The 19,303-nt window shown below is 39.1% G+C and overlaps 1 protein-coding gene across 1 annotated transcript in view; it reads left to right on the top strand.

Moving 5' to 3' along the window:
• The window catches only part of LOC132157469 (dystonin-like), a 199,244-nt gene that overhangs the window by 115,703 nt on the left and 64,238 nt on the right, over positions 1–19,303 (top strand). The window contains exons 37-51 of the mRNA XM_059566826.1: positions 97–243; positions 2,343–2,431; positions 2,542–2,650; positions 3,228–7,778; positions 7,865–8,011; positions 8,188–8,403; positions 8,491–8,640; positions 8,784–9,017; positions 9,751–9,903; positions 11,647–11,880; positions 12,019–12,303; positions 13,258–13,797; positions 14,354–14,530; positions 18,125–18,248; positions 18,471–18,679. Of these exons, the coding sequence (XP_059422809.1) occupies positions 97–243; positions 2,343–2,431; positions 2,542–2,650; positions 3,228–7,778; positions 7,865–8,011; positions 8,188–8,403; positions 8,491–8,640; positions 8,784–9,017; positions 9,751–9,903; positions 11,647–11,880; positions 12,019–12,303; positions 13,258–13,797; positions 14,354–14,530; positions 18,125–18,248; positions 18,471–18,679 (7,365 nt within the window). The remainder of the gene's footprint in view (positions 1–96; positions 244–2,342; positions 2,432–2,541; positions 2,651–3,227; positions 7,779–7,864; positions 8,012–8,187; positions 8,404–8,490; positions 8,641–8,783; positions 9,018–9,750; positions 9,904–11,646; positions 11,881–12,018; positions 12,304–13,257; positions 13,798–14,353; positions 14,531–18,124; positions 18,249–18,470; positions 18,680–19,303) is intronic.

The raw sequence follows: 19,303 nt of genomic DNA, 5'->3' as shown, positions 1-19,303 counted from the left end.
GTTGCATATTATATTCAAACATAGAATTTAATAAGCTAATTATAAATGTTTTACATTTTCTAATCCACCCTACATTTTTTCCCCTGATGATTTTAGAGGTCTGTTGAGGATGAGAAGAAAGATCATGGCAATAAGGTTAACAAGTTGTTAAATTGGATGTCTTGTATGAAAACGAACCTGAACAAAGATGGAAAGGCTCAAAGTGATGGCAAACCCAGCACTGAGAGCACTAGTAAGCCCCAGGTAAACAAGTCAAACTACCTGATTGTTTTGTTCAACAGGTCTTCAGCTTTGGATCTTACAGGTTAAAGGGTTAGTTCACCCAAAATAAAAATTAGCCTGCATTTTACTCATCCTCGAACCGTCCTAGGTGTATATAACGTTCTTCTTTCAGAGGAATCCAATCGGGAGTTATATAAAAAAATTGTCCTGTCACTTCAAAGCCTTATCATTGCAGGGGCAGGTGTTTCTGTTCAACAGTCCAAAACACGTTAAATAAAGCACACACATCCATAATAAAATGTGCCTCATATGGGTGAATGAAAGCCTCCTGTAGCGAATCCATGCATTTTGTACGAAAAATATCCATATTTCGCAATAAAATCTTTTCTATCACTAATTAAAATTTTTGGGTGAACCATCCCTTTACTTCATCTGTAGCTGTTTAAATGTCAGCATCTTGTTAACATAGAACATTTCAGGGAATTGCTTTCATCATTTCCAAACTTTGTCAAACACATCAGAACATACACATTTCCATTATGTTTCTGAATAAAGATTATTTTGCATTGCTTCATATTTTGGTGTTGTTTACATACTCGTTACCTTCTTCTGTTATCCACACACATTTCACAGTATTTATCCATAAAGTTTCTATTCATTTATTGCAAGTAGTAATTTGTATGTTCACAATAATCACTTTTTTGTGTCATCTGGTCACTTTCTATTTTTCACAACAATGATAATCCAATAAATTGTATCCACAAGCACTTACATGGCTTAATCAAATACATCTACAGCATACATTACATGTGCAGTGTGATAAACTGTACAATTTAGACTGGGCATTAAATCACTGCATTTTTTGGTAGTTACAGATTTCATTTAGTGATGCTGTTACATTATATCTCTACATTTATCAAACACAGTCCTACACACCACTTATTTTGGAGTGCTGCTTGGTCGTCATAGCCAAGTAATTTAGCTGGTAAATGTTCTGACGACTGACCCAAAGCAGAGAGCAGTTTACATGCCATATAAAATAAACTGTTTCCCAAATTAGAAAGTTGTGTCAAAATGACCATTCATCCATCTACAGTGTCCAAAATGACAGACCTTCTTCCATATACTTCTCCAAATAAAGCTTTAGAACTCAATCCTGATGTTTATATAAACATGGCAACATATCTTTAAAAATACAGTGGGATCCAAAAGTCGGAGGCCACTTGTGGAAATGCTTGTATTTTGCATTTTCTGTTCATTACAAACATATTATCACTGGAAAGTACAACGGGAAATTTTTTTTTTAAAAATGACATGAATTTCAGAATCTGTAGTAAGTGTATACCCCCATGTCTGCTTTAATATCATAAACTCCATAAATGTACTGTATGTAGAACCTGATGATTATGTCTTCTAGCATGATTTGTTCCTGAGAGGATTTTATGCTTCAGTGGGACCTGTAACTTTTGTCCAAGGCAGTTCACATGGTCACAAACTTGATTTTATAGTTATCTATAACTGCTTTACAAATTAGAATATCAAGGTTGCTTAGTGGGTCAGGAGGCCTTTCTGTGTAGAGTTTCCATGTCCTCCTTGTGACTGGGTGCTGTGGTATCTCCTTCAACACAAAGGCATGCAGAATTGGAGACATTACATTTTCTGTTTCTGAACTCTGTGAGGGAGTGGCCATATTTCCACAATTTTGCCCACATGTGGCCTGAGATGCTTGGATAGGCTTCAGCATCCCACTGACCCTACATAAGTCTGTTTGGAAAATGGATGGATGTATGGAAGGGAATTACAATAGCTTCTTGTTTTAACTTTGTTTCTTTTACTGATTTAGTTTTAGTGCGGTCATGGACCTTTGGATCCCCCCTCCCCCCAAAAAATAAAATAAATAAAAATAAGATGAGATGATGGAATTTTTTTTCTCCAGATTTTCAATAGTATCATATGCCCACAAACTGTATGGCTAATGGAGTTCCAATGGTTACATGGCCTACAGTAGATGTTGGATGAAGTGGTTTTAGAAGGTTGCAATTAAAGCCATCTCAACCTAATTGTGATTTACTAAATACTGTGCTTGTAAAGCATTATTGACTTCCTATGTTTTATTATAGATGTCACTGGAGGAGATGATGACAAAGAAGGAACAAATTGGAGAAGCATTGCGAACTACACAGCTGATGCTAACAAAACATAGTGACAAGTATGTTATGTCAATGGAAGGGAAAGCATTCACTGAGAATGAATCATTGTTTATTTGCATGGGCTTGCGTGTCTTGTGAACTGATTTTGTGAAATGTTTTCTTTCACCAGCATGACTGAAGAAGAAAAGCAAGAAGCAGAAGAGCAGCTGAAATCTCTTCGTCAAGCCTACAGCGAGCTCTCTCAACAGTGTGCAGATGCAGCTTACTCTGCCGATCAGGTGAAATAAAAATATTCTGCCACTGCCAACCCGATGCTGGTTATATATGGTGGTTATTGTGTGTGAAGTGTAAACACTTTCTCCAATGGCATGACTAACTTTCATTTTGACAGCTTGAAATATATAGCATGGTAAGACAGTTTTCACTTTAACCGTTTAATCCCACCATTGTGAAGATGAAGAAAGACTTTGTGTGTAATTGAAAACTTCATGGTCAACCGAGTATGCTGTAAACATACACTGCATGCTAGCCACTCTCAATCTTTCTTCACAGCAAACCCTGAGGACATTCTTTTTGTCTACATGGGGTTCAGCACAGTGCAAATAATAACATAATGCTCAGTGAGTTTTCTCTAACAGTGTTGTTCTACAAAATACTAAGAGTTCTGTACACAGATGCATGTAAGCTTTTATTGTGTGCCATTTCTCTTGCTCATGACTTGCACTAGTTCAAAATCAACGGATAGGGTGAGTAAGTTTGATCACTTTTATAACCAATATTGCAATGAAAATTTATCTAGTGATCATGTTTGAACATGCATGTAGAAACATCCTGATTTCTTTTATCTCTTTCCAGGCACTGCAGGTCCTCCAAGGGATTCTGGATGTTGAAAGTGGAGCTGTCATGTCTGTGTGTTGCTCAGTGAACAACGGGCTCATCGACCAGAACACAGGACTTGGTCTTCTAGAGGCCCAGCTTATAACCACTGGACTCATTTGGCCTGAACAGCACTTGTATATGGACTTGGAAGATGCATTCAAGAACAAACTTGTGGATGACGCAATGTGCAAGCAACTGCAAGAGTTGAATGAAGCTAAAAAATGTCTTCAGAATCTCCAATTTGCTTTAGAACCCTTGCCAGTTATAACAGCCCTGGAAAATGGGGCTATATCTGAGCAAACAGCTATAAAGATAATTGAAATCCAGCTTGCAACTGGAGGGTTAAGACCGAAATACACTGGAGATATTCTACATCTGGAAAAGGCTTTTCAACTTGGCCTGATACCCGAGTCACTGTTTATCAAGATATTGGCGAAGAAGGATAGTTGGAAGAACTTGATTGACCCCAACACTGCAGAAAAATGCACGCTTAGTCAGCTTATGCAGAGATGCATTATGCACAAGCTGACAGGACTTCGTCTGCTTCCAGTGAAACGTGGAAAGGATGGAAATATATCCCTGACGTCTGGGAGAGAGATTAGCATTATGAAAGCCATGCACGAGGGCATCATTGATAGGGAGACCATGTGTCGGTTGGTGAGCACCCAGTTGTTTGCAGGAGGCATAGTTGACCCCAAAACTGGCCGAAAGGTGACTGTCGAGGAGGCCTTATTCGAGGGTCTGATCGATCAGGACACTGCGAGTGAGACACTGAGCCATCAGGCCCAAAATGGTGGCATTGTTAATCCTTGCAACAGATCCAGACTTACAGTCGATGAGGCTGTCCAGTGTGACTTAATAAGCTCCAGCACAGCGTTGTTAGTTCTGGAGAGACAGAAGGCCTTCATGGGTCTTCTTTGGCCTAATGCTGGTGAAATTCTCTCTTTCTCCACCTCTCTTCAGCAAAACATAATCACAGACAAACTAGCGTCTGAGTTGCTTCGTAACCGGCACAAAATAACAGCCTTGTACATACCTGAAACTTCCGAGGTAGTTGACATTGATTCTGCGGAGGAGGATAACTTAATTGAGACATTTACCAAAGAGTTGTTGAAGAAAATAGAAATCCCAGATGTGTTCCCTGATATAGATGAACTGAATAACAGGTTTTCATCCTGGCTGGTAATGAAGGAGCTTCAAATTGATGGATCTTGTTCCATCGGTGAAGAAATCAGTGATGAAAACAGCACAGATGCACCATCTCTCTCTGAGGCGAAACAGTTATTTATTTCTTACCTCATGATGAATAGCTATTTGGATCCAAAGTCAGGCCAAAGACTGTTGATCTTTGATTGGCAGTTAAATAAAATGGCTAAATTACTCTTCACCGAAACATCCGAATCAGAACATGTAGTTGAGTTAAGCGGACTTTATATGAAGGTTTCCGAAGAGTCTCAACTAAATAACAATATTTCTGACAATGACAATGCTTGTCTGAATGCCGATTATAGTGCTCTGGGAGAATTGCAAATATGTGAACCTTTGGAAAGCACAACAGAAAAAGGGCATGGAGTGGTGAATTCTACAGCATTACATAATTGCCCAAAACCTACTCTACAATCTGAATTTGTTATAAATACCATAGAAACTAATCGCAGATGTGATATTTTACTAGACTGTGTCAAACATGTGACTCTAATTGAAGCTAACAAACTGTCTAAGGATTCTACATGTTCAAACACAGACAAGTGCCAAGCAGAAACAAGTAACATAGCTTCTTCTCAACCGTCAGAAGAAATGCAGTTACCACAAATAACCTTTTCTGTAGAAGCAACTACCTCGAGTTTGTGCTCGATGGAAGTGCATCCCGATTGTCATGAGACCAATAAAGACCAGGAAAAACATTCAAAAGACTCCACACTATTGTCCAGTGAAACAATCAGTTATACAGAAATGTCCTCTGAATTTCCACATACAGAGGTTGTGTGGGATGACAAGCTTGAGAGAGATTATTCCATCCATCTTCTTAGGGCACAATTAGAGGAAGGTGGGATTTTGGATGTTACCTCTGGAAAACGGTATGAGCTTGAAGCTGCTCTCGGTAAAGGCCTTATTGATGAAGAGATCATCTTAGAAGTACTCGCACCTCAGCTTCAAGAGGATGGATTGAATGAGAACAAAAATGCTACATTGTCAGTTCTGAACATTTCTGTCAGTAAAGGCTGCATCTCAAGTAAGGTAGCACTACAGATCATGGAAAAGCAGAACCTTCTGGGTGGTTTCTTGGATGCAGCAGCTGGAAAAACCATTAGCGTTTGTGATGCTTTAGAGACGAGTCTGATTACTGATGATCTCAGCAGAAGTATTCTCTCTGCAGAGGAAATCAGGAAGGCCATCATTGATCATGATGGAAAGTGTGTGCTCAGTGTAAACAATGCCCACCAGTCTGGGATGTTGGATGATGAAGAGGCTGAGAGGATACATTCACAACAGGATGAAAGGGGAGACATTATGGTACCTGACTTAGCAAAAAGAGGACAGATAAGCCTGAGATCTGATGAAGCCACACAGGTACCTACAGACATAGCATGTGTGAGCAGTAGTCAGGGTTCTCTGTTACTCACCATTACTGACACACTATCTAAAGGCATTTCAACAAAAGACAATGTGTTTGAAAAAGTGTCTGAGACGAATGGAATAGTGGAAGATTGTGATAAACAGTATGCTAGTTTCAAGACTATAGACTCCAAAAACCACATCGACACTACAGATGAAAGAGAAAGAGGTTTCCCTTTGGAAGGAAATGAGACCGAAAGACCACATAACAGCGTGGATACTTTTGATGTTGATGATTCTTGTAAAACTGTAAGTCTATCACCATGTGTCAGGCAAATGGCATATCTTGAGACAACAGCGAGTCAGGTTGTTAGCCCTGTACAGAGTGACTCTGGGATATCATGTTCATCACAAAGTGATATCTGCTCTGAAGAAAGTAAATCAGAGTGTGTTCCTAACCCTGAACAGGAATTCGACAGGTCCAAAGTGGAGTCTGAAAAAAATGCATATTTTTACAAAAGGCCTTATGAGGGCTTAAGCGCGTCACTACCAATGATAGAAGATCTTGCACAAATTAGAACACCTGTTGATTCACAGTCAAACTCATCTTTATGTTGCGCAAGTGCCACTATAGCAAAGGTGAATTTAAGTACTGATGAACCACACACATTAGCTCAGAATATTCTGAATGAGAAAGAGGAGGTGTCATCTCAGACCAATGCATCAAATAAAGCTAAATACTCCAATAATGTAAGAGAGAACCTAGACGATGAGCATTCTGTTGAGGATTCAGGTGTGTTTAGCTCTGAAAACAGAGTAAAGGACATGGTTAAATATGAGAACAGAAATGCACCAGAAACAGAAGTTGAGCCTAGTGCGGTTTGTGCAGAAAGCAGTATTGACTTAGAAAAGAATGTAGAAAACTCTGTAGGTTTCAAAGGCTCAGATGGCAAATGTCAGCTCGATTTGATGGATTTAGTTGGATCAACAGGAAATTCCGAGCAGTTACCACTTGAAGTTGTTACTAATTCTAGTCAAGGTGATTCAAGTGGAGGTAACCATAACATGCACTACCCAAGTAAGCAAGGCTTATTTTATTATAATGTAGCCCCAAAGACCACTACAAAAGATGAGTTAACCAGATCATCTGAATCAGACTTTACAAGTGACAATGATACACAAGTAAAAGACTTAGAAATGCTAGTGTCATCCTCAGGTCATTGTTCACAGGATATAATTGCAGAATTCAATGATATGCAGTCTGCCGCCCAAATTCCAAGTCCTTCAGTTAAATTAATGCATGATCAAAATAGCGAACAAAGTGGAAACATCTTCAACCAGTCTCAAGCTGGAGATACAGTGGTTGCTGAATGTGTACACCAGGATGATCTTCATTTATCTCACATGGCAATGGCCGAAGATGAAAGTTTACCAAAATCGATAGGAGGCAGTGATTTAAAGTCTTTTTCAAATGAGTTGATCCAAATGAAGATGGATGGAGCAAGTATGGATGAGACTCAAAAACAAAAATGCCAAGCCATCGATAGCATTGTTGAAATTATTCAGCACCATTCTGGAATCTCACCAACCAATCATGCCAGTTCAAATGAGAGAAGTGGGGATCCTGATATCCTCTTGGATTTGAAAAAACATGAAGAACCAAGAGAAGCTCAAAACTGGCCATCTGACGAGAGTAATGATGAACCAAAGCATCAGACTGATCTACTGGAGATGATTCATGGGATCTCCACAGACAGAGATAAAGGAATGCTCGAGGAAGTGGATGGAAAGCCAAGCAGCCCTTTGGGAGACACTGCCCTGAGTAAAGAAGGCATGGAAGCCAAAATCATTCCTGTTCCAACCACAGATGATGCTGCTGCAGATGACATCTTCCAGCCAACCGAGTCTAACCACCTGCTTTCAATGGCAGAGGATCCATACATACAGCAAACAGACAGAGTCAAAGCTAGAGTGAGTACTGATACTACTCTCAACTTAGATGCTGATTTGTGTATTTTCAAATCTGCGTCATCCAGATGCACGTGTACTTCTTGCAGAGATATTCCACCCAGAATTACTTGGAATGTGTTGGGAGGCTTCAGGATCACTGTGATACTCTTGAAGATATAAGAAGCGACTTGCAGACCAAGGGTCTGTTAGCAGAAGACATTGAGGGGTTGCATTGTCAGTTAAAAGAAGTTCAGGTTTGTCACTTATAAAATATAAAGCCTCAGTTCCATTGACTCACAAGAGTTGTTTGCCTGTGCCTTCTTTCTGAATGGTTATCTGTGCTGCAGTCTATTGCTTGTTCCTTTTATTCTGTTGCTCTTCTTCACAATTCCTTTCTTTTGTTCACCACCTACTCCCACATTGTTTCTAGTCTCTGGAAGCACAGATTGCTGCTCTCCCTGACCTGCTTACAGCAGATTTGAGTGTAGCAGATCAACTTCTGAATTCCGCTGACGAAAACGTTCCCACGCAAATCCACCAAGATTTGGCCACAGTCTATGTAGATTTACAGAATGCTTTCACAGATGTTTGCCACTTGTCAGCTGAGCGAAATAATGCTATTCTGCTAGCCATTGAGACAGTGAAGGTTAGTTAAGGCTTGTGGAAAGAAAGCAAGAGTAAATACAGAATGATGAAAATTAGATTCTCACACTTGTTCAAATATGGCTTACAGATCCATTTGGAAACCTTGTATCAGGATTTGCTAAGCTCTCTTGAGAAGGTCTCAGCTTATATGCAAGACAATTCTGAGATGGTTTCTAAGCTTGATATCATGGATGCTGATAACATAGGAATAATTAAGAACAAGATTCAGCAAAATACGGTAAGTTGACTTGTGTTATTTGAAAGTTGTGTGAAATACAAGGCTTTTCATAGAGTTAAAAAGTGATGTTTATCTCCCAGATCAAAAGAAGTCACTATCTGTTCAACAGTTTTGCTTAGTGTTTTTCATTGTTTGTGATTCAGGACATAGAGAAAGACTTATCAGGAACCCGACAGCTCCTAGAAGATGCTGCTTTTGATATCCAAAACTTCATTTCTGACCATGCTCAGTTCCTGAGTCCCACTCACAGCAGACACCTACTGAGGGCTCTTAGCACTACCCAGAGATCCTTCAAAGAGCTCATGGACAGAGTCTTCACTCAGAGACAAACTCTAGAGGTCCAGTTGGAGATCTGTGAGGATGAGGCTCAGCAGCAGGTCTGAGAGAGATCGAAGAGATAACACTGACCATTGACCTTTACCTAATCACATTCAAATGCATGAGGTTGCTGCTTTGATGTATGGTATATTTTGATATGAAGCACTGGAAACCCAAAAGACCCCATGAAGTGTCTTGAATGCAGTTTCCTTTGGTGCATTTGCTTTCTTCCTTTTGAAACAAGAAACTGGTGCAGAACATGTTGAACAATTTGCTAATCTTGTTAAAAAATAGACAATAGCACTGTGTTTAAACCATAGTCATTAACTTAATTTGCTACTTGATGTTGCAAAATGTGGATATTCCCATGGCTAATAGCTATTTTTACCAACTTTTAGGAGTTTACGAGCCTGTGGAGTAAATTTAAGCCTCAAAACTACATTTTTTACTTTGTAGGGTCTTTTAAAAGAGTTTTATAATGTCTTTAAGACTAAATTGGTCTATTCATGAATGTATTATTTGTGTGATGTTTACCTTCTTCTGATCATGTTTGCATTTTCCAGGCTGTCTGAACCAATGCATCTCTTACTGCAAAAAGGACCAATGTTTTATTCAATGTGTTTCCAGCAGTAAAGGCAGCACTAATCCACCTTTCTTTACCATTGCCAAAATCCCTTTGAATGGCTAGCATGTTTACAGCATACTCAGTCACTACTAATGGTTAAATGACCAGTATTTGGTGTGCTGCTGAAGGTCATAGTTTTTCTTTCTAACTGAGTGTTTATGTGGTAGGCTGCTGTGGAGAAGCAGAGGGAGTTTTCAGAAAAACTGCAGGAGCTTTTTGATGATCTGACACAGACAGAAAACCGCCTCATTGGACACCAGCAGCAGGCTGCCAGCGCAAAGACTGTGGGAGACCTCCAGCAGTACCAACAAGAGCATCAGGTACAACCTGTTAACATTTCCTACTAAGCTTGTACATGTAATGCATACATTTGTATGGTTATTGGAGGTCTATGTTAAGCATCATAACCTGTGTCAAGACATCGACACAAATCTGATCCTACACAACAACCATGAAAAATATCTCCATTTGTGTTAATTATTGGTTTAAGGTGTGCTGTTAAATTTAAATGACCCAACACCATTTTTAAACATCCTAGCAAAACTCTTGCAAGACTCAGTAAATGCTTATCCATGCAACCACACAAACCAACCTTGCAATACACCCAGACAACTGCACCAACACCTTCACAGGTACCTAGCAATTTGTTGGCAACTGGTAACCCTTACCTGTGGTAAAATCACTGTAACACATGGCCTTGTCTGGCTTGTTGTGATTTAGGGTTGTGCCGATAGACGATAATATCGTGTATCGACGATAGTCAGAGATATCGACATAAGCAGATTTCTCTGTCGATAATCAATACGATATTAGGCTCATTTTCCTATTAATGTATTAGATTATAATAATAATAACTATTATTTTTATAAGGCTGCTTATTAAAATAAAACTGCCCAGCTATTTCATTTCAGCATCGCATTTCACACACACACACACACACACACACAGCGCGTGCGAGCGCAGGAGGATTAGAGCCTGTAGTCACTGAAACTGTCCGCCTTGACTCTGATAACTCGTTTAATCCATGAAATGAAAGAGATGGAAAACGAGGAGTTGGTGTCCCACACATTTAATGGCTGCTACACGACAACACGCTCTTCTCATACATGACAGATTAACTCTTTCTTGGCGTTACAAATAAAGTAAAGACAAAATATTAACAAGGCGGCAGAGCGAACTTATCATCCATAGTGGTTCTCACGTAGACCTTCTATTAGACTTATCACTTATAACACTCACTATGTAGTGATGACGTAGAAGGACTACGTGAGAACCACTATGGATGATAAGTTTGCTCTGCCGCCTTGTTATTATTTTCATGCACACCGCACTATAATGTGATGCATGCAAAATACAGAGTTTTGGCCGTTACTAAGTCACCATCCACAAACAGACGTACATCGTCTGCAGATATAAGGTGTTTCATTGCACTTTAACAAGTAATCTGAACGGCCTATATATGTGCACTATTTTAAACGAATAGCAAACGAATTTGCGTCGAGCTCGTCATGAGGCGCGCGGTCCGGAGCGCTGTATGAATGATGCATCAGTTCAATTCAACTTTACTACAAATATATGAACTTACCTGTTTTAAATACTTTATATTTAACTTGTTCGTTTATGCACAATATTAGTGTTAAACTGTTGGACTTTAAATTAAATCTAATATTGATTTTCACCGTTGACTCAATATGCAGAACATTTAGACTGATAACTTCCGCACACAGATGCGGCAAATTGTCACAGGACGCACGATATGACAGTTGTGTCCGACTATATATATGAACGTAGCTGTTTTAAATACAGTATTTTTATATTTAACATTAGTTTATCAGTATGTTTTAAAGTATATTTTTTCAATAATTGGTGATTCCATATGTTCTCTCACACACCTGCACGGTTTAAAACACAAGAACAAAGAGTCTCTCTCTTGCTCCACCCATGCACGATAAGATCGTGTATCGTCGATCTCACGGGCTGACGATATGACGATTTGAAAAATGACCATATTGCCCAACACTATTGTGATTAATTGTGTTTGTGTGTCTATGTTGGCCTCTCAGGCTTTACAGAAAGACCTCCAGGCTAATGTCAGCGCGCTTAATGAAGTCATTAGTAGCACTGAAAAGTTTCTGGAGGAGAATCGCAGCAAACTCACTCCAGAGCAGATATCAGCTCTTGAGGACAAACTGGAGGAACTGAAGAGCAAAGCGAATATGCTTAACCAGAAGTCAGAAGAGTCAAGGAAGGATCTAGAGAAGGTTTTGAGCAGTGCCATCAAGCAGGTGACTGAGAAGGTTAAAAACACTTTCCCAAACACTATTCAATCAAAAGGTTCAATTTAGTCACTTCCTCAATTGCATTTAGTTTGTGCCGGCTCTAAAATGTATGTTTGTATACATTTGATTCTTTTCCATTTTTACCTGTCTGTACAGGAGGCAGCTGTTGAACAACTTGAGGAGAGCAAAACTAAGATTGAGAGTCTTCTTGGCTGGATCTCCAACATTGGGAAAGAGAAAGAAATGGGTGGAATACAAAAGGATCAGATGGTTAAACAGAATGGAAACATGCCTGAGAACACATCAATGAAGGGAATAATTGGAGAGGAAGATGACCCTAATGGAAATGCATTAGATACTACAGATAACACAAGTCTACATGTTGGCGAAAAACAAGTCGGTAAAGACCTGGATCTGGACCAGCAGTTTAATATGGTTCAAGTGAGTACTTGAGTATATACAGTGGTGCTTGAAAGTTTGTGAACCCTATAGAATTTACCCCAAATATTTAAGTCCTTCCACAACATTTAAATTGGGTTTTGAATGTCTGGTCTTGGAAGTTCATGGTCAGACGTCCTGATATTTTCCTTTACAACTTGCTGGTATAATTGGTGGCAAGCTGTTTTGGCCCAGATGCAGCGAAACAGGCCCAAATCATGATACTGCAATCACATGATACTGCAATCAAAGTTTCTTTCCCATCTTTCCAAACACAACACTTCTCATTTAAACCCAAAAGTTCTATTTTGGTCTCATCCATCCATAAAACATTTATCCAGTAGATCTTTAACAAACTGCAGATGGGCAGCAATGTTCCTTTTGGAGAGCAGTGGTCAAAGTGAGAAGGGCCTACATTTGCTGAGAAGCTACCTTTGCAACATTGTGTGCTATTACTACATTTCTCATGCAAAATGGAATGGAAACCAGGCATAAGACAATGATCTTGTAATTTTCTGGACCAGATACCAATGATGATTTTCTTGCATCACTTCTTTCTTTTGGAGTGATCTTTGTAAATTAGTATTTTGGTCTCATTTGTTCCAGTTTTTTGTGTGTCATACTTATGCAGAAATATAGGAAATTCTAAACTTTCAATCACAACTGTAGCTGTAAATATCACAATTGATATCGCACTACTCCTTCGATTTTTTTTAAGAAAATGTTGTAGAAAAACAATGGCTAAGCAATTCTATTCACCATAAGATCATTTATTTATATTGGTGCAGTCATAATCTGTAGACCAAGGATATTTAATTAAATGGTGACTTGTTTACAGCCTAAATTAGATTCAGGTGAAAAAGAGGAAAACAATTCAACAACACTGAATAAAATGCATTCGATTTGAAAATTCAGTAAAATGCTTTGACTTACTAGCTCTTGGTTCTCGATTCACAGGCCCGCCACCAGGAGATCTTGTCCCAACAGCAGGATCTGATCATCGCCACACGGTCAGCACAGGTGTTACTCGACAAACAGGCTCAGGTCTTGTCACCCGCTGAAAAAGACAAGTTACAGGGGGACATCAAAGAGCTGAAGGCACGCTACGAGTCCTCTCTCACGCAGGCCGAGCAGCAGATGAAGCAGGTCCAGACTGTCCAGGAGGAGCTTCAGAAGTTCAAGGGGGACTGTGAGGAGTTTGAGACATGGCTACAGCAGTCCCATGGGCACATGGAGGAGCTTGGGTTACCCGCCGTTGATCTGGACACTCTGAGTAATAATCTACAGAGACAGAAGAGTTTCTCTGAGGACGTCATCTCTCATAAAGGAGACCTGCGCTTCATAACCATCTCCGGTCAGAAGGTGCTGGACACAGCGAAGGCCTGCGATCACGGTGATTCAGACGGCCTGCCGATGGTTGATATGTCCGGGACTTGTGCTGCAGTGAAAGAAAGGCTGGACTCTGCCACCAGCCACTACAAAGCCTTGCATACGCAGGTATTTCTAATGTCAAATTCTAGAGGTCACTACACAATAAAAAGAAAGGAAAGAAGAAATTCTGTTTTGCTTTAAAAAATGAGAATTTTTTTTTAAAAATTTAATTTTTTGTAATTAAATTCTCGGTCACACTTTATTTTAAGGTCCAGTTCTTACTAATTACGACTTTTGCCTCAAATAAACTCCTAATTTGCTGCTTATTAATAGTTAGCATGGCAGTTGTATTGGATAGGATTAGGGATGTAGAATATGGTGATGCAAAATATGTGCTTTATAAATCCTAATAAAGAGCCAATATGTTAATAATAGGCATGCTAACTAATAATACTGAGAACTGGTCCCTAACTAAAGTGTTAAGAGTAGTTTCGAATCATTTTGCTAGATCGGAAATGAAGCACTTTTTGATTACCACCAATAGATGGCAGCATTTGCCTCTAAATTCCGCAAACATTCAAACAGTATTCTTCAGTCTATGACATTATTAAACACTTCTTTTATATAACTAATAAAAAAATGAAACTGAAAGAAAAAAAAACATAAGTCTGGTGCATTTCAGTGTAATCAGCTTGGAGTTAACTTGAAAGACGTGGTGGACAAGTACAAGAAGTATGAAGATGCCAGTGGTGCTCTGGTGAAGTGGCTGAATGTCTCTGAGGAAGAGTCCAGAAGGCAGCAGTCCGAGCCCATCGCTGGAGACCCACAAACCCTACAGAGACAGCTGGAGGAGACCAAGGCAAGAGCATTAGATCAGTATATTCAGTTCACAGAATTAGCTCAGATTTAATGTGCTTGAGTTCAGGGGCATCATGCATTCATGATTTTTGAGGGGGCACATTGGGGCCGGGGGGGGGGGGGGGGGGGTCGGGAGTATAAGTCATTCTACGAAAGCACTGTATAACTGATATAGGCTTATTTTTTAAATAATTTTTTTTCCTTTTTATTCAAAACAATTCCAAACATGCTTAATATATCAGGAAATATCTCGTTTCTCAAATATGTGTAGGTAAACGCGTTTTGCACCTTTATAGATTGTTATTTGATCAATATATGGAAATTTAGTGTAATCTATTAACTACACATAAAAACCTGACTTTTTACTTAAGTGCCATATCATGCCATAAAATATTTTTAATACGACTGAATTTGCATTTAATGTAAATTTTAATAACAATATTGTAAGATACTTATTTTAACACTTTCATTTTACAGAGAGTAAAGAGTAACGAATATCTTACTTACATTCGTACGCACATCTGCACTTTTTGTTGTTTCTGATGAGAGAATTCGCTAAATAATTCAGTCAGCGAGCAAGTGAACAAAACACCGCGTTTCAGTGATGACTCTTCTGGACGTCTCCCATTGCATCCATAAGCGCAACAGAATAGTTTCTGATTGGTTATCATGAAGCGTTGTACGAACGCGTCTGTCTCTGGCTCAGCGCCAGCCAGCGAACGCAGATTTGAATTTAGCAGCTGATGCTGTGCACTGAACGATCTAATCACACCGCTGTGATTGTATCAAATATATAAAAAATATTATTCTGCAATTTTTTTTTTTTTTCGTTTGGAAGCTGCATTTAAAATCCACTTGGCTCAGAAATCTGAGAAGGCACGTGCCCCCTCACTTTGAATGGGCACGACGCCTCTGCTTGAGTTGTATTATAGCTCGCTGCTCTTGCAGAAATGGATACAGAAGCAGACAATGCTTATCATACTTAAATAGATTACTTCTCCCATGATGCACTCAGACCAGATTCGGCTGAGCAGCAGTGAGATCAGATACACACAGTGACGGACTGGAACAGTAAATCAGGCCGGGAATTTGACTCCACCCCTGGCCACCTCTGTTGCTGCAGTCACCACCACCCAATTCGTGTGTCCACCAGACTGCTAAACTGTTTGGCTCTTTCAGTTGTTTGAATTGGGTTATACTTAAATCAAAATCCTTAGACTGTGGACAGGTAAAATAACCAAATGGAGTATCAAGGCATTCAACGTCTCGATCATCTTTCCCTTAATCCCCCTCTGCACATTGAGTTTCTCTGCAATATGAAATTAGCACTTTCAATAATCTACATTAATTATGCTGCCATCAATTGTATGTCCCAATGATCACAGTCCTACTGATGAACTTATAAATCATAAAATAAGATATTTTTTAAGAGTATAGCCAGCATGTTTAGTTTTGCTTATAGCTTAAACGTTTATTGAAGGTTCCTGCTCTGACTCAAAAGCTGAACTGTCCACCCCCTCTTGTTCAACAGCAGGAGCACTAGCAGCACTAGTGCTACTGCTGCTTCCTTCGTCACCTTCAAAATATAGAAGCATTGTAGACTAGGCTATATATATATATATATATATATATATATATATATATATATATATATATATATATAGTAGGCTATAAATGGAAAAATCTAAAATTCTGGTCAGTTTTGGCAATAAAAAAAAAAAGAAAACTGTATCCCCATATGTAAAACAGTGTGCTAGTTTGTCATTTAGATGCTCTTTTACAACATTTATCATTATACCGGACTATAAGTCGCACTTTTTTTCATAGTTTTGCTGGTCCTGTGACTTATAGTCAGGTGCGACTTATTTATCCAAATTAATTTGACATGAACCGAGAGAAATGAACCAAGAGAAAACATTACCATCTACAGCCGCCAGGGGGCGCTCTAGGCTGCTCAGTGCTCCTGTAGTCTATCACTGAGCAGCATATAGCGCCCTCTCGCGGCTATAAACTGTAATGTTTTCTCTTGGTTCTTGGTTCTAAATGAATGCGATTTATAGTCCAGTGCGACTTATATATGTTTTTTTTCCTCATCATGACCTATTTTTGGACTGATGCAACTTATTCTCAGGTGGACATAGTCCAAAAAATACGGTATATATATATATATTTATATATATATATATATATATATATATATATATATATATATATTATAATCTATTGTAAGTCGCATTGAATGAAAGCGTCCGTCTGCCAAATAATATTAAATATTAAATATTAGTAAATAGTAAATATTAGGGTGGAACAGTTCAACTTTTTCACAGTTCGGTTTGTTTCACGGTTTTAGAGTCACTGTTTCAGTACCGTTGTACGTGCTAGGTTTATGGAAAAACTATACTTTCAATATATAATAAGAATATTCTAACAACATCAACAAGCAACGGCACAAATAAATACAATAGAGTAAAGATACAAATAAAATAAACTGACTTTAAGGATTTTGTATTTTTTTTTAGGTAGGTCTTGCATTAGTTTTTAGGTACAGAAATGTAATAAAGTAATCATATGTAAACTGCATAGCATTTTGTACTATAAATGAAAGATTATTCTTCATTAAAGTTACAAAAGCTTTTCAAATCAAGAGCAGTGAGTGATTTTCTTTGTTGTTGCAGTTGCAGTTTGATTAATATAAAGACGGTCACTTTTTTATTTCTTCTCATCTCTGTTGTAATGTCTGGGAATCCAGAATGCGCATGCATCAACAGAAACATATTTGAACCCGGTTTGTTTTACGTGTTATTTATAGTAAACCATATTACAGATGATTTGTCAGATTTAAGTTGAACAGCGATCTCAGCGCGTGTCGAACCGTGTGTTGTGAACTGAACGGTTCGGTTTTTTCAGTGAACCGTCCCATCCCTAGTAAATATAAATGTAATTCTGACCGACCCGCTCCCTTACTGGCGAACATGGCTGGGATTTTGCAGCAACTTGCTGCGTCTGTGGCCAGGGCTTTTCTCCTTTTTATACATTCCCTCTCTGCTCCTCCTTTGCGTTTACTCTCAATTTTTTGCGTGATTTTCTAAGATAAAGCCTGCCTCTGGATATAGCCAATTAGGCAGTGCTTCGCTGATGTTTGGTCATGTGGTGGTGTCATTTTCACTCCGGGATCGCCTGATTCGTAGATTCATAAGTCCGTAAATTAATTCGCAGTTGCATACCAGCCTATTGCACGTCAGCCTGATCGACTGCACAGTGGCAGCCAGCAGCCCAGAATGACCGTCAGGCCACCGGGAAATGTCCCGGTGCTCTCGATGGCCAGTCCGCCTCTGCACACACACACACACACAGACAGAAAATACATTCAGGCTGCATTACTGATCTCTAGGGATGTACTGTACAGTACAACTGTCTTCTGACCTTGTATGTATATGTCCTTATGCTAAACAACTCTGCCTTTTTAATGTCCCTGTGTCGTATGGCCTGATGAGATGGATATAGATCACACACAATTGATGTTGTGCTTTTAAGATAATCAGTCTATTGACTGCAGTCCTAATAGTGGAGTGTAATAGGCATTCGTCTGTTCCAGAGTCTTCAAGGGCAAACAACGTCCCGTCAGGCTGCAGTGGATACACTGAGAAAAACTGCTGATGCCTTGATCAGTGCAGAGGGAGACCTGCTGTCCCATCCAGAGGAGATTCAGGAGACAGTGGGTGAGTTAAAAATCTCAACAAAACATGTCCAGGTCACTTTTCACACCAGAAGCATAGGGCCTGTTTTTATAGAAGCCTATTTTAAGATCATGAAGAATGTAAATCAGCACAACTTATAAGCAGTATGACATATAGAAAGAAGCTTCAATTACATATGATTAGATGCTAAGATACTGTAATCGGCAGTTTCTATTCATCATTTATTCATGCTTCTGTTTGTAGATGACATCGTAGAGAGATATGACAATCTGTCAAAGTCAGTGAGTGACCGCAACGAGAAGCTGCAGGTGACTCTGACGCGCTCCCTGAGTGTGCAGGACGGCCTGGATGAGATGATGTCCTGGATGGAGAAGGTGGAAGAGAGTGTGAAGGAGATGCCCAAAGTGCTGCTGGACTCCAGCTCCATTGCAGATGCACTTAGCAAGGAGGCAGTATGTGACCTTTGACCTGTCATCCAAAGATACTATGTATATTACAAAGCGAATATCAGAAACTTGGCAGAAAAATTCTTTATTGCACATTTACAGGGATAGTCAACCCAAAAAGGAAAATACTGCCTCATGTTGTTGTTTACATTTCATTCTTTTGTGGAACATATAAGAGTTTATGAAAAGTATTGGTAACCCAACAGTTTTGGATCCCATTCACTCCCATTGTATCAATCTGAAGAAGAACTTTACAGTCATAAGCGGAAGTTTAGGAACCCCTTGCAGAATCTGTGAAAATGTGAAGAATTTTTAAAAAAATATGAGAGATCATACTAAATGCTAAAAGCATTTTTTTTATTTAGTACTGCCCTGAGTAAGATGTTTTATATAAAAGATGTTTGCATATAGTCCACAAGACAAAAAAATTGCTGAAATTATTAAAATAACCCCATTCAAAAGTTTGGGAACCCTTAGTTCTTAATACTGTGTGCTGTTACCTGGATGATCCACAACTGTCTTTCTGTTTTGTGATGGTTGTGCATGAGTCCCTTGTTTGTTATGAACAGTTAAACTAAGAACTGTTCTTCAGAAAAATCTTTAAGGTCCTGCAGATTCTTCAGTTTTCCA

The sequence above is a fragment of the Carassius carassius genome, chromosome 14 (assembly GCF_963082965.1).
Source record: "Carassius carassius chromosome 14, fCarCar2.1, whole genome shotgun sequence".
NCBI lineage: Eukaryota > Metazoa > Chordata > Actinopteri > Cypriniformes > Cyprinidae > Carassius > Carassius carassius.
The sequence above is the reverse complement of the archived record's forward strand: the minus strand, read 5'-3'. Positions and strand labels throughout refer to the sequence as shown.